General features: G+C 41.7%; 1 protein-coding gene across 5 annotated transcripts in view; it reads right to left on the bottom strand.

The window, feature by feature from the left end:
• The window catches only part of RAI14 (retinoic acid induced 14), a 129,595-nt gene that overhangs the window by 3,002 nt on the left and 102,076 nt on the right, over positions 1-24,517 (bottom strand). For 3 of the 5 annotated variants that reach the window (XM_045021695.1, XM_045021696.1, XM_045021697.1), the window contains exons 4-16: positions 23,166-23,254; positions 21,065-21,129; positions 19,053-19,110; positions 18,090-18,160; positions 15,186-15,292; positions 12,616-12,794; positions 11,787-11,815; positions 10,708-10,794; positions 10,096-10,182; positions 9,326-9,383; positions 8,572-8,690; positions 6,542-8,071; positions 4,845-4,994 (exon numbers count right to left, since the gene is read on the bottom strand). In XM_045021695.1, coding sequence (XP_044877630.1) covers positions 4,845-4,994; positions 6,542-8,071; positions 8,572-8,690; positions 9,326-9,383; positions 10,096-10,182; positions 10,708-10,794; positions 11,787-11,815; positions 12,616-12,794; positions 15,186-15,292; positions 18,090-18,160; positions 19,053-19,110; positions 21,065-21,129; positions 23,166-23,254 — 2,629 coding nt within the window. The remainder of the gene's footprint in view (positions 1-4,844; positions 4,995-6,541; positions 8,072-8,571; positions 8,691-9,325; positions 9,384-10,095; positions 10,183-10,707; positions 10,795-11,786; positions 11,816-12,615; positions 12,795-15,185; positions 15,293-18,089; positions 18,161-19,052; positions 19,111-21,064; positions 21,130-23,165; positions 23,255-24,517) is intronic. The other 2 variants (XM_045021699.1, XM_045021698.1) reach the window with 2 other exon arrangements.

The raw sequence follows: 24,517 nt of genomic DNA, 5'->3' as shown, positions 1-24,517 counted from the left end.
CATGTGGCCCTCGTGGTCATTTGAGTTTGAGACCCCAGCATTATACCAAGAAGTATTTTACTATCAGGCCAACCAAAATAAGTCCCTTTGCAACGTATGGTCCACTAAGATGCTTTATCTACACTAGGAAAGTATCTAGTGCAGCTGATGTCAGTGCTCAAAATGGTTTAGCTGCAGTCTGCAGACAAACAGAATCAAACCACAGTCAGTTGCAGTTTCTGAAACAGTAGCTGTTTTTCTGCAAGGAAGCTAAGCCACTGTTTTCAGCAACAGTTCAACTGCACCCATTGCCCACAACCCTTTGTCAGCAATGAGTAGATTTCTTAGTGCAGGTGAGGTTGAAAAGGGTCCTGTTCTATGGTGCTCTGGCAAATTACTACATATTTAGCCAAAGACAAGCCCCTCTTCTGTGGTCACAGAATGCTGTGGCCCAAGAACCATATCCCAGGTAAAGCTGAAGTTCTGTTTTAGAAACTAGGCTGAGAGAAGTGGGCCATACAACCCTAACATTATACCACCCCTTTCCTAAACTTATCAGGGGACGAGAGAGAGGAGACACCGACCCCACAATAGCCAGTAGCCTGAGGTCAGGGCAAATCCATACTCTGCTGCAAGCAGACCAGGGACTTCCACATCCCAGGCAAGCTTCCTGACCACCAGGCTATTGGCTATTCTTGGGTAGAAGGGTGTGTTGGCCTCTCACTCTCATAAAAAACACCACTTTTAAAGGTCTCTGATTCATCCCAATGTGGAAGAGGAAAACCATTTCCAGCCCAGCTCTTGTGGTTAGGCAGTGGAGGAATGGAGGCACAGTTGGAGATGAGAGGCTCCTACAGAACTCGGGCAGTAGGCCATAAGCCTTCATTTCTAAGCAGGGCTATGTCTACACTTAAACTGCTACACCACGACTGTAGTGCTTCAGCACAGATGCTCACTATAGCAGTGGGAGGGGTTCTCCCATCACTGTAGTTAATCCACCTCCCCAAGAGGCAGTAGTTAGGTCAACAGAAGAAAAGGCAACTCAGCTTGTTCAGTAACTGTGGTTCTTTGAAATGTGTCCCTATGGGTGCTCCACTTCAGATGTGCATGCGTCTTTTGAGCCATTGATAGGAGATTTTCTGTTAGCAGTGTCCATCTGGACTGCGGATATGCTCTATGCTACCTCGTGTTATGCTCCCAGGTCTCACACATCTGGGCGGGCAAACCACTCTCAGCTCCTTCTCTAGCCGAACGTCCAACAAGAACAGTCTGAAGCAGAGGGGAAAGAGGACAGGTAGTGGAGCACCCTATGGGTACTCCACTTCAGATGACACCCGAGAAGTATCCTCATAGGGAGAAGGAACCTTTGGAATCAAGTCTAAGACTGAAGACAGTACAGCAGAATCAAGTGCCGCATCAGACCTGACAGTGCAGACCAAGGCATAGTGTTTAGAAAAGGTATGCACTGAAGCCCATGTAGCAGCTCTCTGACACTGGAAATGGTTTTGAATAATGCTGTGGAAGTTGTTTGTGATCTAGTAGTGTATGCTAAAATCCTCTGAGGAGGCAAAGCACCAGCTTAATCATAGCAAGCAGTAATACACACAGAGATCCAGCTCAACAGTGTCTGTGAAGAGATTGTGGACCCCTGAAATCTTTCAAAGAGTTTAGGTGATCTCTGAAATTGCTTGGTCCTATTCACATAAAAGGCCAATGCCTATCATATATCTAACGTATGAAGGGAAGTCTGCCACTGAAGTTTATGTGGTTTAGGAAAAAATACCAGTAGATGAATAGACTGGCTAAGATAGCAATCCAACCCTTCAAAACTGCTGTTTTGATGCTGATTGGGTACCTGCTGAATGGAGGGTGGGAAGCTCTCTTCCTCTGGAATCTTTTTCTAGCAGGCTCAGTGATTCTGTGAAAGCCAGAGAACTGAGCTAGGCATGATCTATGGGCAGTTTGAGACCCGTAGGGTGTATATACCCAGAGACCTGAGCAGGGACCCTCGGTACTGAGAATCGTTCAGTACCCATAAGTAGTGGGTCCCTAACACTCACAAGTCCCTGGAGTAACAGATTCCTTTGGTATTGAGGGGGTCGGTACTAATGCAGCAATTGATTTGGTGTGCATAGGTGCCAGGGCCAATGTTGCATGCTTCAATTTTGTCAGTACTGACTGAGCTGAGTGGGAAGGCACCATTGTTAAATATGAAGTAATCTGTGCTGATCTGGAAGCAGATGATACCAGGGCCATGTCAGTGCTGTGTTTCTCTTAAGTACTCCAGGATCTCCTTGCTCCGTCAGTACCAGAGGAAGAATCTTTCACCTCCATGGTACAGAGTCGAGAATTCCAGGCCTTTGACACCACAGATCTAGCAGGAAAATAGGACTTTTTCAGAGCTGGCTCCTTGTGGTGGGGGACCGAGCTCCTCCTCTTTGGAGCCTTCCCTGAGTCCTCTGAGATCTTCCCCGTCTCAGATAAGAATTTAGCCAAAGCTGAAAGGGCACTGGGGCTGTCAGGAGACAGATGTATGGAGGCAGGTGGGTGAAGGTCTCCTGACCTGACTCAGAAGCCGGTCGAAGGGAGTGCTCCATCACCACCATCATCATCTTCAACTTGGTCTCCTGATCATTCCGAGCAGGGCCGGCTTTAGGACATGCAGGGCCCGATTCAAAAGAGCTGACGCCGAAAAGCCACCAAAGACAACAGCAGCAGCAATTCGGCGGCAGCTCAATCGGTTGCTGCTGTTTCCAGCGGCACTTCGGCGGAGGGTGTGGGGCCCCTCTTCTGGACGCTGCAGGGCCCTCTTAGGCCCGGGGCCCGATTCCTGGGAATCGCCCTAAAGTCGGCCCTGATTCCGAACTCTAGATTTTAGAGCAAAGCAAAAATTGGGAGAGATGGGACTCTCCCAAGCAACGGCAACACTTAGCCATCACCGATCAGAATAACTTCCTAACAAGAGAGGCAGCATTTGGAACACGCCTAGCCAGGCCCAATAAGGTTTCCAGAAACGGGGGGAGAAAAATCAGAAGCCTTTCAACTATCTAATTTTATATTAACTAACACTAACTAGAAACACTCAACTAAACAACAGTTACCAAACACGCTGACACATGCACAAGGCGGCCATGCTAGAGCTCAGTTCTGGCCGAGGTGATACAGAAGGAACTGAGGGCGGTTTGCCTGTGCAGTCGTATATGCCTTCGGAGTGCAGCATTAGGTTGTACACAGCACAGGTGCAGGCTGAATGGACACGGCTAATTGAAAAATATCTGACCAAGGGCTCAAGAGGCGCATGCGCATCTGAAGTGGACCACCCATAGTGACACTATTCACAGAAGAATTCTTCTGTCAACCTAGTGCTATCTACACGGGGAGTAGGTTGGCTTAACTATGTCACTCAGGAGTGTGGATTTTTCACACCCCTCACTGATGAAGCTGGGTCAACCTAATTTTTTAGTGTAGACTTGACATAAGTGTTTTATTGTTTAAATGATTTACTAAATCCATTGGCCCCACTATAGTATTCCTACAAGGGACTAATTCCAGCCCCAACACCCACTGCCTGACTGGGGAGAAGGAAGAACAGGCACCTGTGTAACTCAGCAGGTTGGGAACTCAGATACAAGAGCTTCCCTCACTTGAGCTTGGTGCTTAAGGAGATCTGAAAAAAAGGTGTGTGTTTGGGGGGAGGGTGGGGTGGGGAGATGTCTTTCATAATCTGGGAGCAGCAGCTTTGGTAAGACAATGCCTGAAGTGTGCTCCTCAGCAACCAGGCTCAATTCTTAACTTTTTTTTTTTTTTTTGGCCAGATCTGCGACTCCTGGCAGGCCTCTCAACACACCCACTTCAAGCACTGCCAGGGCAGCTCCGTAACTCACAGCAAGAGCTTTTTGTGGTTTAAAAAATGCTTTGGGGCGCTGTCCAGCTTGGAAGTATTCATGTTCTACGGGACTGGGCCCTTTATACTTGTAAATGGGAAGCCCCATTGAAGGTACAATTTTAAAATCATTTAAAGCAATTCACAAATTCTGAGAAAAATTATCTTTTTTTGTTAAAATATTATATCTATGGGCCTGTTTGGATAGAAACTTGTCACAAGATTATTTCTTCCAAAAATATCAGGCTTATTTTAGTTTTTAATTATTTTTTAAAAAGATTTTAACTGATGACTAAATCTGCACCTTTCTGAGCAACACAAAAACCCAGTGCACACTGGCTATGTACTAATGAATCCCGGCACACAAGTACACCACATTTTATGACAGTTATAACATCTTGGATCAACTATTAAACTTTGCTTTAACAGTCCAGCATCTCAGCGGTTTGGATATCCATTTAAAGCTGTGGCTTTCTAAACTCTCATTTCTGCTATAGTTTAGCTTAGCTGTGACACAGCAAAATGAACAAATGTATTGAGATGTGATGACATCTGCTTTAGGGGTGCCATCATTATTTTATCAACCCAATTAATGCTTAACTTCAACACAGTAGCTTAAGCAACTGCATACTGTATATGCAGTCTCTTGGGAACTGCTGCACTATTTTCTGTATCTCCAGAGCAGAAAATGGAGTGAAGTTGACTGATCGAAGTGTGAGGCCTCCGGGGATATACTGCAACACAGTAACTCAGTTTTGTATTATTGCTGAAAGAGTGCATTGCTGTGACAATAATGAGAATTCACAGCTATCAGTTATAGCACATTTTTAAAGGGTTCACTTTATTGCATTGAGCATCCATTTCTTTTACTCAGTGGTTGTGCTTCACTTTAATGGGGCATACGAAACACTGAAAGGAAGGCTTCACATCCTATTAGCAATGAGAGCAGCCGGAGTTTATCAGTTAAGAAACCCACACTTACAGCCAACTGATTTTGTAACTGTTTCACTTGTTGCTGTAATGCCTCCAGTTGTTGGCTTTGTCTTTTGGGTGCACTGGTTGAGTAGGAAAGCTGAGAAAGGCTGTTCAATGCTTCTTTTAACTTGCTAACCTCCTTGGACATCTCATTGATCTATCAAGGAAAAAAGGTCCATGTGAAAGGATGCAAGAAATACTGTTTTGCCATGTTTTATTTAGAGAACATTTGTGCCTTTTCTTTTGGATTCTGAAAAAGCACCTGAGGCACAAGGCACCTTCTTGGTAAACAAAGGGTTGTAGTGCTCCCACCATGCTGCAACCCTTTGTCTACACCAGGAATCGGCAACCTTTGTCACACTGCCTGCCAGGGTAAGCACCCTGGTGGCCAGGCCGGTTTGTTTACCTTCCACGTCCAGAGGTTCGGCCGATCGTGGCTCCCACTGGCCACGGTTCGCCACTCCAGGCCAATGGGGGCGGCGGGAAGCGGTGCAGGTCGGGGATGTGCTGGCTGCCGCTTTCCGCTGCCCCCATTGGCATGGAGCGGCGAACCGCAGCCAGTGGGAGCTGTGATTCGCCGAACCTGTGGACGCGGCAGGTAAACAAGCCAGCCAAAGGTTACCGATCCCTGGTCTACACAAAGATGGCTGGGCTGTAGCTCTTTCTCAGCCAGCTCTGCAGTGCCTCCTCCCCACCCTGCAAGCCAGCAGGCAGTTCTAGCTCCTCACCAGTACTGGGAGGTCTGCATGCAGATGTGTGTCCTCCCAGCTGCCTGCTCTCTCCATCTGCCTCTCCCAGAAATTATCTCTCTCCTACTTACCTTTCTACCTCTATTTCCTTCCCCCCTCAAATCTCTGGCATGCTACTCTTCTTCCTGCCTACATCTCCCCCACCATTCTGGCTCTGTCCCTGCCGAAGCCTCTTGGCTCACTGTCAAATTTCCCTCCATCATCCTGATCATTTTAAGCATTCAGTTTCTGCTAGCAAATCTGCTTTTGTACAGAATTCTCACATTTCCAAATAGAAACACATTGCTTTAACAACCTATGTGAAGCAATATTTACACCACTGAGGTATTGCGTTTACTGACGCTATGGGTACAGCCTCTGAATACATCGATGTCTGAAGACAGAAATGCAGCTCGCTTGGGTCAAGTCTAGAGCCAGCAGAATGTTATGAAGACAGCTACCACATCTGTGGCCCATTTTCTATTAAAAGAACTCTGTGCTCTCAGATATCCCAATTATGGAAAAAGATGAGTAGGGATGAGTGAAATGATCTGGGTAAAATAAGAACTGTAGGATCTTTGGTCACTTGTGCATCTTTATGTAGGTTTGCAAAACCTCTCTCCCTGTGGATCTCTCACCGTTCTAACTCCCACTTCCATCATTTCAAAATAGGAGTCCAAGCACTCAGGCAACCGGGCCACATACAATTTCACCTAACAGTGACAGATCATGCAGCTCTCCTTGTGGGGACCTCCGCAGGGTCAAATATGCACTTAGCCAAAGAAGCTTTTATCAGTATTAAAGACGGGATTCTGGGACCTTAGATCACAGAAAGATGAAAGACAGAAAGATGTACTCAAAAGTTATACTCCGTGACACTTTGTTTAATATGGAGCTGTGAACTGCATGCATTACTCAAATTGTTTTACAAGGTCTAAACATTCAGGAAACCCAATCTCTTTAATGAATTACTAACCTTTTTATCTTTATCTTCTTCCAGCTTTGACGAGCTTTCTGCACATCTTTTCATGTCAAGAAGATCTTCTTGAGCTTGATGGTACTTACGGTAAAGTCCATTTATTTCCTGCTCCTTGGCCTCAAGGAGAGTTTGAGCACCTTCTTTTTCCCCTTTTAATTGCAAAACTTCATTTCTCAATTGTGCAGCATGTAAGGACACATTCTCTTTCTCTTTCATTAAATCCTTTAGTTTGGATGACAAAATACTAACTTCACCTTCTAACGATGACTGGAGCTTTTCATATGAAGCTCTGGGCACCATTGCTTCATTATTTGCAGCTTTTTCCTCCAACAATTCCTTCTGCAGACTTCTTATCTCAGTTTCCTTGTTAATAAGCTCTTCCCTAAGTTCATTTATTTCTTCCTCCATTTCCTTTGCCGTACACCTCAGAGCAGTTACCACCTCAAGATGCTCAGCAACTGGTACAGAGTTTTGTTTCTGAGTATCTATCAGTTGCTTGAGTTGTGCTGCTTCATTTAATACCTGTGTGTACTGGGACTTCATGTCAGATAATGCATCTTCAGCTTTATCTTTCAATGAATTTGTTACCCGCATCAGTTTCTCATGCTCATCTCTAGGAATGTATTCCAAAGCTACATCCTCTAATGCTTTCCTCTTCCTGTAATCTTCAAGCTCTGTTTGTGCTTCTTTGTACAACCGAGACAGCTCACTAACTTGTCTGTGTAGGTCATCTATCATTCTATTCCTTGCTTCTTTCATCTCCCGAGGTTCCTCACTGGATTCCAACTGCAACTGATTTAACTTGTCTTGTAGTCTTTTGATTTCTTCTTGCCCTTCTTTGTATCTCTCAATCAACAAAGCTTTCTCTTGGTTAATGTTCTCAATTATTAAACAATAAGAATTTTTCATTTCCTCACATTCTTCCACAGACATTCTGCTAGCAACGTTCTGCTCTCTTTCTTCAAGTTTTTCCTGTAGCTCTCTCACTTTCTCTTTATGCCTTTCACTTTCCTCTAAAGCTTTCTTGAGTTCTTGCTTTAGCACTTCAATTTCCTCACATGTAACCCTCAGTTCATGGACATCCGCATAAGTATCTTTGTTTTCAGAAGCAACAAGACCCAATTTCATCTGCTTTTGTACATTCAAGACCTCTTTCATAGCTTCTTCATACCGGCATTGGGTTTCTTTAAGTTTCTGGCTAAGATCAGAGCTGTTTTCTGAAATATCTGCACTGTTTAAATGAATTGTTTCTGGGATTCTAGACTGAAGTTGGGTCTCTAAGTACTTTCTTTTTGCTTCAGAATTATCTAATTTCCTCTGTACATCCTTTAAATCTTCTTGTAGATGCTTAATTTTTACCTCATTGTTTGTTGACTTCTCTTGAGTTTGTGTTGCATTTAATGAGGATGATTTTAGCTCCTGAGCTGAGGTTTGACTTTGTTTGTCCACTGACTGATCAAACTCTGTTTGGGTGGAATGATAGGAATCTAGGGTGGAATCCATTTCTGTTTCTCTGGGTGCTTTTTCCTGCATAAAAAGCGTTAGTGTTTATAAAACAATATGTTACTGAGTAGATTACGTAAGGAATTCTTACTGTGCTCTACAGAGATGGACAATGAAAACACTGTGGGATAGATTTTCAGCAGAGCTCAGCATGCAAATGAAGATACTAGGTGCTAAGATCATCTAAATACTGGGATGATTTCTGTAGCACAAAAAGGATCAAAAGCTATGAGAGTTAAAATTCTGAAAACCCTCAATCATTAGTCAGAGTTCTGAAATAATTAACTCCATCTTAAAAAAAAGGCTGTCAACTAATTTATGGGAAAAATGAGAACTGCGAACAATGATTTAATATTCAAAGACAAAGCTTCCTCTTGATTTCTTGAAACTCTTACTACCTACAAATTGTCTTTTAATTTATCTTCACAGCACATCACTATAAAACAAAGTAGTTCTTTGTTCTGCTATTCAAGAACTGAAAGATCCCCTTTGCTTTGAATTAGGCACAAAAATGTAATACATACCTGTAATTTGTCTTGTAACTCCTTATTGTGTAGTGTTAGAGAAGCAATTTTTGCTTGCAACAATACTAGCAGATCTTGCTGGTCAGTTTCAGAACTTATATCCAGTAAGCTATCAGCACCTTTAAAATAAATGGTTTTAAACTATTTAAAACAACTGAAGTGATGACTTAGTGACTGTAGCAAAAGCAGGAACTATCTACAGGAGGGATAGCTCAGTGGTTTGAGCATTAGCCTGCTAACCCCCCCCAGGGTTGTGAGTTCAATCCGGGGGGGGGCACTTAGGGATCTGGGGCAAAATCAGTACTTGGTCCTGCTAGTGAAGGCAGGGGGCTGGACTCAATGACCTTTCAGGGTCCCTTCCAGCTCTATGAAATACATATATCTCCATATATATCCTTTCATATAAAATCATAACAACTTTGAGATGGAGTGAACTTGTTTTTTTTGCATAAGAACGGCCATACTGGGTCAGATCAAAGGTCCATCTAGCCCAGTATCCTGTCTTCCGACAGAGGCCAATGCCAGGTGTCCCAGAGGGACACCATTAATATGCCAAATGAAGGAATTATTTCTAGCTAGATTTCTAAAAACTGTTTAATCACTGGTAGGTACATCAGTTTTTTCTAAAGAGTGAGAATGCTGAAACCATTCTCTAATACCATTACCATTATTCCTACATTTAAATTGTTCTAAAAGACAGTTGATAAAAAGAATAAGCTTTGAGAATTAAAGAAGGCTTTATCATTCACCTTACCTGTAGTGCTGTCACTCAGTCTATCCTTGTTATCTCGCTGAATGGAGCTGATCTCTTCCTGTGAGACACAAGGAGACAATCCTTTCACTTCAAGAAGTTCTAGACTTCACAGAAATGAGTATGGAACGAAGTCAAGCCCTGCAGAATGGATGGCTCTTTGCTCTGGGGTCTGATGTCTTGTTCCAAACAACATTTCTTAAAAGTTAGGGGCCAGATTTTTAAATTAGCTTAAGAAATTTGGCCTCCCGATTCCCATTAAAATTAATGTGATCTGGGCATCCACATTCCCCCAGGCAGTTTTGAAAGTCTTTGCCTATGCGCCAAATTATGCAATGTAGTGTGTAAGGTACTGTATATTTAAAATGTCAAAGGACTACAGACTTCAGTAACATAGGCTGAAATCACACAGTAGCAAGTGGCTACTCATCCCGGTGAAATCTTTTGGACAAGAACTGTCTTTATTGTATGTAATGAACAGTGGCAGGCACTTTGTTAGCACTAAATAACTTGCTACTGTAGTGTTAAGATGCAAAACATTTACTCCTTTATTGTGAATTACCATCACATTTACTGAAAGAAAATATCAAAATAAGTTTACAAAGCATATGCCCTTTGATTTTACACACATTACAAACCATTTATTTCTCAAAATTCAACCATTCACAGTGGATCTCCCAGTCACTGATGTGGATTATCAAAGTTCTATATTTTTATCCCCTGAAATACAGCTGAAGTTTGTTAAAGCAACAGAACAGCAAGAGCAAATCTACCTTGCATACTTGTTCGGCGAAGAACGCCTGTCCTTTTCCAGCAATTGGAGTTGAGGTTGCTGAACGTGGAGAGGACAAATCACTAAACTGAAAAAGAAGTGTGTGTGTGTGTATATATTAGGGAGTTCTACTGCCTGTGTTAACATATGCAATAATTCTGTGTTAGCACCAAAGAGCAAACCTAATTACTCAATGCTGTTCTTAGCCAGCAGCGCACATGCATTATTTCCAGATATGTGCAATGTTTCAGTTTAATAACCTATTTCTTAAGCTGTAATTCAATCCTATATTATATATCTTGCCTGCTCTCTCCCCTTATTGGATTTCTACAGCTATCTGTATGTGGAAGTGCATTTTAAGCCATTCATCAAAAGAGACGATCTTTACCTTCCAAGAGACCACCTTTATGTGCAGCTTTTACACCATGCCACATTTCTAGTAGCCTTCAAGATGTCACCCTAACCTCAGGAAAAAAAAATCTACTCATGACACATGAGACAGACACATAAAACAACACCGAGCAAATTTTGCCAGCATCATTCGCATTATTCTGTAGATCTTTCCCATCCCACTACAAATATCAAAATGTTCAAACTTGGACTTTTTCTTTACCTGGATAGGACTGATAGGAGGAGGTGGGGCTTTGCGTTTTTTTGGAGTTCCACTTCTTTCTGAACTTAATTTAGAGACTTGGTCATGCTGAAATTTTCACAGGCCAGAGAATGGAGGTGTGTTAGTTTGGTTAGTAAAGTCCGAGTAAGCAGTTTTATTAAAAATCCCACATAACTTGAGCAGTTTGTTCCTTGTCTCATTCAATCTTCTCCACAATAACTGCATTGCTATAATAGGCAAGATACTAGGCATGCTTGAAGACAAGGATGACCCCCCGCCCCCCTTGCAATTCATGCTTCAGCAAAAACAAAGATTTAGTGAAAAAGCACAAGCTGATGAGAGGTTTAGCATTTACTAGTAATCTCAAATACTTAACTTGTTCACGGCTTAATTAAGTGACCATGAATGGACATTATTTTTCCTCTCCGTCAACCACTCTTGCGTTTGGACAGCTTGAAAGACCTATTGCTTCCATAAGGGGAGTGCCTGAATCAGTCACTCCATGGCTTCTCCCTTTAATGGGGTGTGCACCCTCCAAAATACTATGCCCCTAATAAGTGCTATTAGGGCATTTTTATTGCTTCAACCTGGTGGGATTTTCACCACTGGGATCTCCCGCAAAGGGCAACCCAGCAATACACCTTGTAACCTTGGAATATGTGTTTCATGTTGAAAATCTGAAAAGCTTTGCCTCTGCTTGTCTCCATAATCAAGGTGTAAGAAAGTCCAGTCTTGGGGCCGAAACTCTTGAGTTTTTCCACAAGAGTTTGTGCTTCCTCTTCCCGACCACAGAACCACACCCTTCCCCCCAGCACCCTTTTCCTGCCTCCCCAAAGCTGATTGGTTATTGAATCTTGTAAGAGGCCATGTTAAAAAAAAAGCTTATTAAAGCAATATGTTTCTGCAATATGCTTCTACTATGAGCAACTTGAACATTCATACTATAGAACACTGTAATTACAGGTAAATCTCAGAGTGACATTTATTAGTGCTTTTAAGCATATGCCATTTATCATTTTCACAGGAAGTTACAAACCCGTATAGTCTGAATATTTTCAAGCAACATAAGAGACAAATACCTGCTTTGGCTTTGTTGGTGACTTCGTATCTGTAGAGCAAGCAGGGGAAAAAGTGTTTTTATGTTAAATACCATTAAGAAAAAAAAGCAATAATGTCTTTGCGTGGCCCCACCCCACCCCTGACTGCCTGCAATGCCAGCCTGGATATCCCATTTGTCTGCTTCTCCAACAAGTCTTCTGCATTTCTTTCATGCTGCCTACATACACCTCTACCCCCATATAACGCTGTCCTTGGGAGCCAAAAAAAATCTTACCACGTTATAGGTGAAACCACGTTATACTGAACTTGCTTTGATCCACTGGAGCATGCAGCCCCCGCCCCCGGAGCGCTGCTTTACTGCGTTATATCTGAATTCGCGTTATGATCGGGGTAGAGGTGTTCTTGGAATACCCTACCTGAGAGAGTCCACATGGCCACTCCCCTCTCTACATTAGAGCCTCTCCATGACATCCATCACTGGGAAGCATAAACAAAATTAGCCAGCTAAGAACTATAATTTATTCCTTTCACAGAATAAAAAGCCCAACTCCATGCTGTGTGCTAGCCCTTGCTATGTTACTGCAGTAATTTCCCTCTGTTCCTCCTCCTCGTAGCTGCTCCCTATTGCTTTGCTAGCCCCCTGGGATACTAGCTTACACGTTTTTTGGAGCAGGGATCACTTCTGCGTTTTGGGAGGCACCTAGCAAACTGGTGCAGTGCTAAGTTAAACAGCCATGCTCATTATCTGCGAGAACTAGCTCATTTCAAGATATTGCAAAAAGTAAATTCACTTCTTGTTGAAAACAGATCTGGTCAGTTAAAACTGACACATTATTTCCTCTCCCATACCGGCATCTGGCGAGATCTTCGACAGGAGGAGGCTCTGAATCCCGGCGTTCTCAGAGAGCTTTGAGTAATGTAGGGCATCATGTCCAAGGGCATCTACAAGGCTGAAGTCCGCACCCTTTCTAATCAAGGTTTCCACAATGTTAAGGCCTCCAGCTTCACAAGCCAGCATCAAAGCAGTTCTAGAGAAAACACACAGAGCCCAAGTGTGAAGACTCTACCCTTAGGGCTGTAGCTTTGTCATATGATTTTTTGGGGGAAAACATCCTGTGTCATGGACAAACATCCATAAAATCCAATATTTTTTTTTTAATCAACATGCACAATTTCTCTCCTCATTTCTCCCCACACACCTGCCCCTGCTCCCCCCCACCCCACCCCCAGGGCCTTTTTGAGGAATTTGACATTCTGAACCTTGCTACATCTTACATCTCATCACTGCACTTCCAAGAAGAGGTACCTGACTGGCAGCTTTTATCACCAGGTTGTCCTGTTCTCAAAAGGAGTGGCACAGAAGCAGCTTCTGATTAGAAAGTCTGTCAGATGCCAGAGCCAAGATCAAACTACAGCCCTGAGAGTCATGGTGCAGTACAAGAGCATCTACTTGAATACAGCTGCATTTCACTCATTGCTTTTAAATGAACGCAGATACTATCATGGACATTTACTCATTTCAGCCCAAAAGCAAAATAAATTGAAAAGCCCCTTGTGAGAATAAATAAGAGGCATAGTTAGGGAGGACAGCTCAAATCTCCTCTAGAAAACCAAATATCTTGTTATCCCACAAAAGACTTAGCAGTCAATCCCAAATCCAAGGCTAGGCAACCTACAAACAGCGTTAAGAGCTTGGAATAGTGGATTGCATGCAGCAGGAGTACACTGTATTTTTTAAAAATCCTTCCAAGTTATTTGCAGGGATGAAGAGTTTTATCAAAAGTACTTTACCACATACTACCATTTGCTTACCCTCTTGTGAAAAATACTCTGCCCTCAACTTGAAAATAGGTCTAATAGATGGGTGTTTTTTAGTTTGTGCTTTGAAAGAAACAAACGAGAACACTGGCAAACACTATCATAGCAATGAATTGTTTCCTTCCCTATTTGTCAAAACATTATAGCAATCCTTTCACCCACCACGTGGGGCCAGAAGCATGGTGGGAAGATGGCAGTTGCACTGCTGTGTGTTAAAATAGTAGTGGAAGGGAGGAAAGTGCAGAATATCATATTGAAATGAAATTGCGGAGAGGATTTTAGACGGGCAAGGTAATTGCCCAATTGGAATTTGGACAGGACATCTGAGTTGGACAACTCCAATTTTTATTTTTTCATACTAAGAGAGCTTACATAATAAGTTAGTGATTATATATCTCTGCAAAATTGGATACATAATACATTCAGCTAGTCTTCATACGAGGAGGAGAGGGCAAAAAGAAAACCAGTGTTTCTCATTTAGTACCATCTTCCTCCCTTCTATTCACTGTTAATGTTGTCTAAAAAGAGCAGGAATGAGACTACTGTGCTGTCTACTAAGGAATGAAATGCTCTCACACAAGTGGACAATGAACTTTCAAGAGTTTCCATAGAGTCAACAGAAAGCCTGTGAGCAAAAGGTAGAGAGATCTCAGAGTGGACAGCACTGTAGGTTCACAAGAAGGACAAGGTCATTCAGCAACTGGACAAAGGGGCTAGTTTTCGTTTTAGAACAGCTGAGAACAAAACACTGCTCTAATGCACTTAGTCTGTATCAGTCCAAAGTAAGGGCTAACTCTTATTTTTCCCATATGCTGCCAAAGAATAGTAAAGTGCTCTAAATCATCTTATTGTGCATTACAAAGTGTAAATGCCAAAGCTCTTCGGCAATCCATTTTGCTGGGGCAATTTCAATACTGGTTTATAAAACAGTTCATACATTTAAAAAAATGTAAATTCCATTGACAAAATTGTAAAAAGAAAAAGTGGGGAAATGCTCATGGGATGCTCTTGTTTAAAAAGCAATTTTGACAAATCAGGAGCCTAAAAAAATTCAACATATACTAAATGATGCAGCTATAGGGAAGCCAGCATTTCCATCGTGGAGTCCTTTGTTGTGTCTGCTCTTGCAGTTTTCCAGCATCTGATCATCACTGTACTTCAGTGGCCTTTTAGATAGGAAAAAGCCTTCTGGAAACATGTCTTGTAGTTACTGGAGCCAACTTGGAAATGTGGACTCAAGTCAGACATGGGAAAAATCCAGTGGAGAAAACCAAGCAGCCTTCAAAAGAGCGTATATGAATGTTATTGGCCAGATTCTTGTAGGAGGGACACTTAAGTGTGATTTGCTCCCATTTTACACCACTCTGGAAGTCTGAAGACTGTCTTAAAGGGGCCAGCTGGCCCCTTTCAAATTTTACTTTAGCCACAACTCTCCGCACATGCACCAAGCCTTCTCTCACAGCCAGGTGACACCTCTTATGCAATTGTCAGTGTTTACTATTAATGACAGTTCTGGGGAAGTATGATGAAAAAAGAAAAACTTCATTTCAAAAGGTCAATTACATGGAATTCATTAATACAACAAAGCTATTTTGTTGTACCTTCCATTTTTGTCCCTGGAATTGATGTCCGCTCCGTGATCCAGAAGATGTTTACATATCTCAGCATAGCCATTTTGTACTGCGAGCAGCAGGGGTATGTTCCCATCCTAGGAACACATTAAAAAAACTATGAACAAAAGTGAATCCATCCACTCCCCCCCAAAAAAAACCCCAATTAATTTAAATGTTAATTATGACCCTTGCTGCTACAGAGCATGAATTGTAAGGCATATCCAGTACAATTTCCCCTTCATAAATAATGGATTTTTCTTCTTTCGTTTGTTATGAAACAAGTGGCAATGTAATTTGGCTTAATTTAATCCCTTGCCTGAGCATACACTGAGATATCAGTCAGCACAGCTTTAGGAATGCTGCTGGTTATCGGTTCTCCCTTTGCTCTTTGGTTAACTCTACAGCGGGTCACAGTAGGTCTCTTAGGTACTAGATAAGTCATTTAATTTCTAAAGAAATATTTCCACAATATGTGGTAAGTTTAAACACTAATTAGGTAAATAAAATCAAAAGGACAAGGTTTCACACCAGACAAGTCTTCAAGTGAGACAAATTCTAAGTATAAGTTTTGTGACAGACCCAATACCACGAATGGCACATGGGAAGGAAGAAGTTTCTCTGACTGGAGAAATGATATTGAATTCAGACAGCATAGATGAGTGTTTTTATGCCTGAACTCTGGAACGCCACCAGTCTTTTGTCATGCAAGATATAATTTTTAGGAGAACCTCAAAAGCTTGGATGCCACTCAGTGATTTGTGTTGTCCATGGACGTGTCATGGTGGCTACTCTACTTTAACTTCTCTGAAACCTTAAGGATACAAAGTACAGCCAGCAAAAGTGGACTCCATCCACAATGTCTCTATGGATTCAGAGGCAGATGGTCCAGTGGTTAGGGTGCTAGCCTGGAAGACGTGGGTTCAGTTTTCTGCTCCACCACAAATGTCCTGTCTGACCTAGGGCAAAGCACTTAGTGTCTTTGTGTCTCAGTTCCCCATCTATAAAGTGGGGATAACAGCACTTCCCTAGCTCACAGGGCTGTTGTGAAGCTAACACGTTAAAGATAGAAAGGTAATGGCTATGGTAATGGCTATGGTAATGACATCCAAGGCAATAAAAGGGCCTAAGATATATAGATGGATATACATTATTCAGTCTCTTGTTAGATAGTCCGTAAACAAAAACTTTGTTTAACAGGGAGGTTAAGCATGGTATTTCTTTCCACCCCCCCAAACACTGAAGAGAAAAGACATGCCAAGTCCTGGGGCACTCTTTAACCATACCCTCATGTCCACATAGCCATGTTTCCACTGAAAGCAAAAAACTCCACACCACCACAAAGAGCTTCTCTTACCTCCAGCTAGAAAGAAGGCACAGGGAACATCAGTCTCTCCAACATGGTAATACAAACCCTTTATTCCAAACTCAACAACATGAGCAAGTATTCAGTGTCACTGTGTATACACATAGGTGCTGGAACTAGGGGTGCTGCAGCACCCCGTGGCTTGAAGCGGTTTCCATCATATACAGGGTTTAGAGTTTGGGTCAATGGCTCTCAGCACCCCCTCTATAAAAATGGTTCCCAGCACCCCTGAGTATATACAAGTTACGCGTGGAGTGGGTTGTGTGTTAGCGGGGCAAGCACAAGGGTACAGTCCAGAGTGTGCTTTATAATAACGATCTATGCCACACAAAAGGTGATTCATCGCCTCAAATTCAAGATCCATTTAATGCGCAAGGGCTCACTATAGCTGCGACCTTTGCCTTACAAATGGGGGAAATGAGAAGTGCTGACACATGGCACTCATTTGATAGCTTTTCCTCTATAAAAGATGAGAATTTTCATTTTCTTCTATAGTAGAGATGGGATAGTCTTTAGCTGTTTTCCAGCAACTCTCTCTTGACAGGCTAATTAGTACAATGAATTAGGCACCAAGCTTTTAATCAGCTGTGAAACCTATAAAAAGCTTGACAATAGTTAAGCCAGGGGTTGGCAACCTTTCAGAAGTGGTGTGCTGAGTCTTCATTTATTCACTCTAATTTAAGGTTTCGCGTGCCGGTAATACATTTTAATATTTTTAGAAGGTCTCTTTCTATAAGTCTATAATATATAACTAAACTATTGTTGTATGTAAAGTAATAAGGTTTTTAAAATGTTTAAGAAGCTTCATTTAAAATTAAATTAAAATGCAGGGAATCCCGGACCAGTGGCCAGGACCCGGGCAGCGTGAGTGCCACTGAAAATCAGCTCGCGTGCTGCCTTCGGCACCCATGCCACAGGTTGCCTACCCCTGAGTTAGGCTGTTGGCATGTTGACACCACTGCCTTTTATGCTGACCAATACTGTCTCATTGTTTCCTTGTGTTCCTCTGTCAACCTGTCTGTATCCATCTCTTGTCTTACACTTAGATTACAAACTCTTTGGGGGAGCAGGAACTGTCTTTTTCCTCAGTGCTTGTACAGTGCCTAACACAACAGAGTCCTGGTCCATGATTAGGGCTCCTAGGTGCTAGTAAGTAATAAGGTTAGTGGAAGGAAGAGACTTGCTGGTCAGGACTTGTCCACACAATATGCCTCAACCACAGCCAACCAGAGTCAACGGAAAAACTCCAACTGATTCCAGTGGGCTTTGGATCAAGGCCATATGCCTGTTTCTGGCCACTAGCACTAATCCCTCAATTTCATGAGCAACAAGTTTGGTCTTTTTTGCATTAGATGGTGAAGCACTTCTCTTTCAGGTGTGCATCAGCAGGTCAGGTGTAAAGGCAACTTCCCCCCAACGGAAATAAGCTAAATTAGAAAAAGTATTGCTTAGAAACTGCTGTAATAGAAGTTTGCCAGATTGAAAGATGGAAAACCATTTTAAAGTGTTCAGTGAGATAAAGTACATACCAAATCTTTGACATTAATTGGGCATTTGTGCTCACACAAAAGTTGAACTACTTGAAGGCAACCACATGAAGCTGGAAAAAAAAAAGAGAATACAAGTCAATTAAATCAATTTTTAAAGTCTATTGTCCGTGTATAATGGTGGGAGCATCGAAGAGTTCAACTCAAACATTCACACTGAAAAATATTAGAGGGTCTCTTTAAAAAAAAATCCACAGAAAGGGCATTTGCAGATTTAGACATTTCCCTGCCTGCTTGCAAAGCAAAGACTGCAGCATTATGCTAGTGTCTGAGAACTAACCAATCAAATTGATTCATCTCTTTTTACTGTCCAAACAGAAGGAGGGTGGGCAGAAAACAAAGAGCATGAATTGTGAAAAGCAAGTTATATTTTAAAATAAACTAGTAATCATGGCCCAGAGTAGCATAAGAGGATAGTCTTTTTGCCCAAAAACCTGAACAACTTGACCCGTAATACATTACAGCATCTTCTTTCTCGGCACTTTCATGTATACCCGTTAACTGTACATCATTTTAAAAGCAATATGTTTGATTCACTTGTTTGAAGTGTAGCAACGCTGAAGTCTACTGGCCATCTGGACATAAGTCCCTACAATCAGTAAAGCTGAGATGTCACTGATTTATGCAGGGAGTTCGTTGTAACTTAAAAAAAAAAAAAAAAAAAAAAGCAGAAACACTGAAACAATGCCAAGAAGCTATAAACAAGAAAAAATGAAAATAAAAGTGAAGGAAATGTAGTTCTATGAGGAAACAGACACAGAGCCTACTTTAATGCATCGTACTGTTGTGGTGACTACTTTTCCAATCATAGCATGAAAATCACATGAGGAGCTACTGGATCTATGTGATTAGCATTTATCAAGCTCTAGTATAAAGGAGAATGTCTAGGATTGTGTAAATGCCAGAATAAGAGAGTGGATAACAAGTTTTCAATAGAAAAGTTACCCGCATAATGTAAAGCTGTTTTCCCAGAGTTGTCAGTGCTGTCTGCTGGGCATTTAGACTGTAGAAAGAAAAAGAAAATGCTTAGAGAGAAATATAAGAACACAAAGCATTTGTTTGCTGCAAGTGCAGAGGGATGACTTCTTGGGACAACCAGCTTTGTGAACTACCACAGATGTCCCAGTCCATAAAAACCAATAAACATTGGGTTAATCATTAGAAGGGATAGTTTTCCTCTCAATAAATCTTAACTACTTTAGCATGCATCCCACTTGCTGAAACACATACATTGGAGTTATGGAAGACAACACTCTTGGGAGGAAGACATGATCCCGGGACCTTCCTGGTCAGTGATGAAGAACAAAAGTTGCAGAATAAAGGAAACTATACAGTCTATAGCTGGCTGTCTTGGGTAAAGAGTACTCTTAAAAAATCCCTACCTCCACATTTTATTTAAAAAACCAAACAAACCCATTTTATAATGCACTTGGGCCACATTATTTATAGTCTTTGTTAAAGAAAATGTATGCTTCATTTTAGGTATCTTAAATGAAGTGACTATTAAGATAATAAATACAATTTGAAAAATCCTCATAAAGATAGATTATAAAAGCCAACAGCCATCATTGAATAATTTTAAAATCCTGGCTTTCCTTTAATACTTTTACCATCAGACCTAGTTAAAGTAATAAATCTTACAGTCCTTTAACATGGCGTTTTTCAGTGCATAAAACTTTAGTAATATTATGCATTAGATTACAGTGGTATTTTTAAAAGAACTGGTTTTTAAAATGAAAAATATTAGCTTCAGGCTTTTAAACACAGCACATCTATAAACCTTAGCAAAAATGCTGAGTAAGTGGGCTCAGTTGCAAATATATTACCAGCTTCAATAAAGGAAACCAACACATTTAAAATTTAAGATGTATATCTAGTCTTCTTGAATTCAACTTCAAAGACACCTGTTGATCTTATGCATTCCTTACATTTGTAACAGCTTACATCACGTAAAGCAAGTCCGCAACGAAAAAGGAGTGTGATCACAGCATGAACAATTTTTTTGCATTTGTAACACCACACCAGTTTCTAAGAGATACTTAATCAACAAAGCAGTAAGCTGCTGTAGCTGCTGAGTGAGGGAATGGGTACTTTAATACTCACCCACCCACATCCAATCGCTATCGGTAGTTGAATTAACCTATTACTGCATGCACTATGACCAGCGACAGCTGGATGTCACTGTCAATGCTATCACTGGTACTGTTAGAACTGTCATTAACCACTGGGTCCCATCTCTCAATATCCAAATTCTCTCTTTCCAACTATCACCTTGTCTCCTTCATCACCTACTTGCCCCCATCTGCAGATCCCATCTTCACCACTCTTAATTCCCAACTCCCCACTCTCTCCTCTGCTGGCTCAGCCGGAGGCTACCTTGGCTTCTCTCTCCTCCATCTTCCCTCAATGCCTCTGACACTGCAAGGTCCATCCCACTAACCCCCAACCCATGGCACACACTAAACATTTGCTCAAGGGACAGGAGCAGAGGCAAAGTGCCATGACTACAGTCACTTCCTCCACTGCAAATCTGTTATCGCTTCTTTACATTCCACCATCTTCCTGGGCAAGCAGGGTTGTGCCAGTCACATTGATTCCCTTGCCCGCAATCCTCTTTACTTGCTACCTTAGGGAAAGAGCAGGAAATTAGGTAGACCTTGCAATTCGCATAGAATCCATCCTGGAGACTGTCAGGCTAATGGGTTTGGGGGTGGGAGAAGCAAGTTCCAAAGCCAAGGACCTCAGTGAGGATATCATGCTGTCCTTCAGGGTTTAGACAGGGGGTGAAGACCAAGGAAGAAGGGCCCTAAAGCTGAGGGATATCAAGAACGCAAGATTCTGGTGCAGATGATTATGAGGAACAAGTGGTCAATCTAAAAGATTCGCATTTGGTAGAGGAGCAAGAGAACTTGTGAACAAATGTTAGTGATCTAAAACTCAGTTTCGTTTTACATTACCTGGAGAAGCCTCTTGATGCAATCAAGGTGGCTGTTCTTTGCTGCAAGATGTAAAGCAGTGTGCCCTAAATTAATACAAACAAAGCAAATTAAATATTAATAATTATGAACTGCACACCAAAAGTGAGATTATGTACTGTTTCTTTAAAAAGCAGTATTGTGCTCACCATAGACTAAATACCACAACAGAGACGGGCATATTAAAATATCCTATCTAGATCGTAGTATTTGGGTGCATTTATAGAAAACAAGTAATTCCCTCTTTTATAGCCATGCAGCCTCCCTCAGATCACTCCAGAATTGCTGCACAGATATGTTCAGCAAGTGCTTTTGAGTCTGCTGTCATCTTGGGACTGAGCCAGGGATATCCAGAGCTAAAAGCAGGAGCTGCTACACCTTGAGCTAAAAAGCCAGGACCCTCTAGCTGGGGCTTTAATAGACTTGTATCCTCTGCCGATCAGGCAGAGAGGGTGACCAATGACACACTCACCAGGGACATATGCTCTGCAGACTCCTTTTGTGCCTGTTTTATCAATTTGTGAGTTCTCAATACTGACTAACAATGCAATACTGTTTATAGAAACAAGACTAAAGACTGCAATATCTCATCAGCTTTTATGCATATAGCCCTGGAAGAAACAGGGAAGTCAGAAAGAAAAAAGTTAGAGTATACTAAATATGAAGAAGAGAAAGAAGCAGCCAAGAAACAGTACACTAATACTGATACTCAAGAGCTATTGTTTATGTAGTCAGTGGCAGTACACAGAGGATGAGACAGGAGGACAACCAAAGCAAAGTTTCTTCAAACTGAAACAAGCATCAGTTTGAAGCTCAGAAGAGAATAGCTGCTCACCATTCAAAATGATGAATGGATTAATCAGTCCTGAAACAGGATCATATAGTGACAAAAAGTTTAGGTCAAATTTTATACCTGGTGCACCCACAGTTTCAAAGTTAAGCACTCTCCCAGTTTTGCATGTGTAATTTGAATTCTTCCTCCAAAATCACAGAGCACCTCTCACATTTGATAAGTATTCTGTTGTGTGCAAGAAAACTAACCCATCACGTAGGTGTTTTAGTCAGAAACGGATCTAGTCGACCCAATGTTTAATGCCTATTATTGTGAAAGATGGAGTATTGACGGGACATTCAGGCAAACCAGACTGGCTGGTTAACATACAGAGTATTCATTCTGTAGATACCCCAACCAAAACACCATAGTCTATTAAAAACTCTGCCAGTTTCCCCCATTTTCTCTTTAAAGTGTTAATGATAAAAGGGCACAGGGATTTTCTTGAGAACTGAAACACTTCAGGGTAAATAGCTCTGAGCTCTGCTTTGGGCAATCACCTCCTGCCGGTCAGCCATCAATCCTCAGGAAATGCCCTGCTGCAATTCCAGTACAGTTAATGGGGTTAATAGTCTGGATACACATAAAAGTGAAGCCTAAAAATCTTTATCTAAACTAGGCAGAGTCCTGAAGATATGAAATTAACAAAACAATTTTTATGTTGGAGAACCATCAATTATTTTGCAGTCTTGAGTCCACTACCATGCTTAATTTTATAACCCTGAGGTTGAAATTTTCAAGACTGGAGGTATGAGTTAAGGCATCAACAGTGTGTAAGTTTATATCTGCATGCATAATACTGCAATTGCTTTATCAAACAGCTAAAAGATTCATGCAAATCAGCAGTAAAGTACCTAACAAATACAAGCTGTTCAAGCAGTCACCCAGTTTTCACAATCAATGTAGCTGCATAATTTCACATGACATGTTGTTTACAGATGTCTGACTTCTCATTTTGAAAACACGACTTTGGTCTTGTCTATGCTACAGAGCCTTTTTCAGCATAGCTTAAGCAGCTATGTCGACAGAAGGAGCTCTGCTGGTGCTACAGCAATTCTTTGAATGATTTTAGCTATGCCAGCTGAAGCACTATCAGCATAGCTGTGCCTACACTGGGGTTTTTGCTAGCATCGCTACATTAGCTGGGGCGGTGATTTTTTTCATGCTTCTTTCCAACATAACTTTGTAGTGTAGACTAAGCCTACATCTTGTCCTATATAAAACATGTAGCAAAGGCTCATAGTTATGTACCTGTACCATCCTGTGCCGTGACATCCACACCATGTGTCGTCATAATTCTGAGGCACTCAGCATGTCCTTTAGCAGCAGCCAGGTGAAAACTGAAAGACAATTTACACTCAGCTGATTTTATTAACATTAGCATTAGTAAGCCAACCATTCAGCTTTTCCATTTTGCATCCCTTAACCCCTCCAAATATTCCCCAAGTATATTGTTCTCAAAGCGAATAATGAATGTGTGACGGCTAAAAGTGTTTTCCTTCCACGTTCATACTTCTGCTCAGGATGACTTCTTATTACCAAGTACATTGCACACATCAGTTCCTATCCAACTTCTGAACGAATAGCCAAATCTTGGCCCCACTGAAGTCAGTGGACAGACTCCAACCCAAGTCAGTGACGCCTGGACTGGTCTTCAAGCAGAAGCAAATAACACACTTGTACTGTTCATCTACCCTCAATAAGTTACCGAGAGATCTCAGATATTGGAGAGTTGTGAGACTGTGCTATAAATATACTCTAATTTTGGGTTTTGCTTTTCACCATGCATTATCTTGCTTGTTGGTAAAGTAGGAAGTTGTGGAAGTTGACAGCCACTAGAGACCCATTCAACAGAAGTAATGGCTAAAGACTTAACTACAGAGTAGACAGCAGTAGTTGTGTGAAATGGTTGGATAGAATACAACATCTTTGGTGTTTCAGGATTTACAGACTGTGTCCTGTGAACAGGCAGCCATGTGGTTTTACTGAGGTATGCCAGATGGGCAGCAGAGGGGGAGGGATGGGGCTTTTGAAAACTGGAAGAGTTTATGTACAGCATGTGCAATTTGACTACAAAGATGATTCATACGAGACACAGTATTCTAAGTGATTTTACTAGAAAATGACTCTGCATACCAAGTTGATGAGTAATTTGGACAGCAATTTGCTTTCAGATAGCTGTGTACATTTCTCAGGACCACAAGCTGTGGTGTAAAACCCAAATCCAAAGAACAAAGGCGGTTCAAACTAATCCCAAACCACTACAAGTGAGAGATATGGAGGCAGCTCAGCACACATGCTAGCAATTGTAAAGAAACCAAAACTCCAATAGTAAGTAGCTTTTTGGTAGGGTCTTCTAAAAGATTGATTGCTATCAATACTACGAGCTCATCTGATGAAAACAACAGATTTTCCAAGATCAAAAAGGCAATTTAACATCATCATCATCTTTCCTTCCACTCCCCAAACATCAACTATTGTATTTAAGAGTTTATGTTTTGGATGGTAGTTTTAATATTTAAAGGAAGCCAACATCAAAGAGGTGCTTCCCAATGGGCATCAGCCCACTAAACAAGATCTGTACAGAGCCCCATGGGATCCTG

This window comes from Mauremys mutica, chromosome 6, assembly GCF_020497125.1.
Source record: "Mauremys mutica isolate MM-2020 ecotype Southern chromosome 6, ASM2049712v1, whole genome shotgun sequence".
In the NCBI taxonomy this organism is placed as follows: domain Eukaryota; kingdom Metazoa; phylum Chordata; order Testudines; family Geoemydidae; genus Mauremys; species Mauremys mutica.
This window is presented reverse-complemented; position numbering and strand designations above follow the sequence as displayed.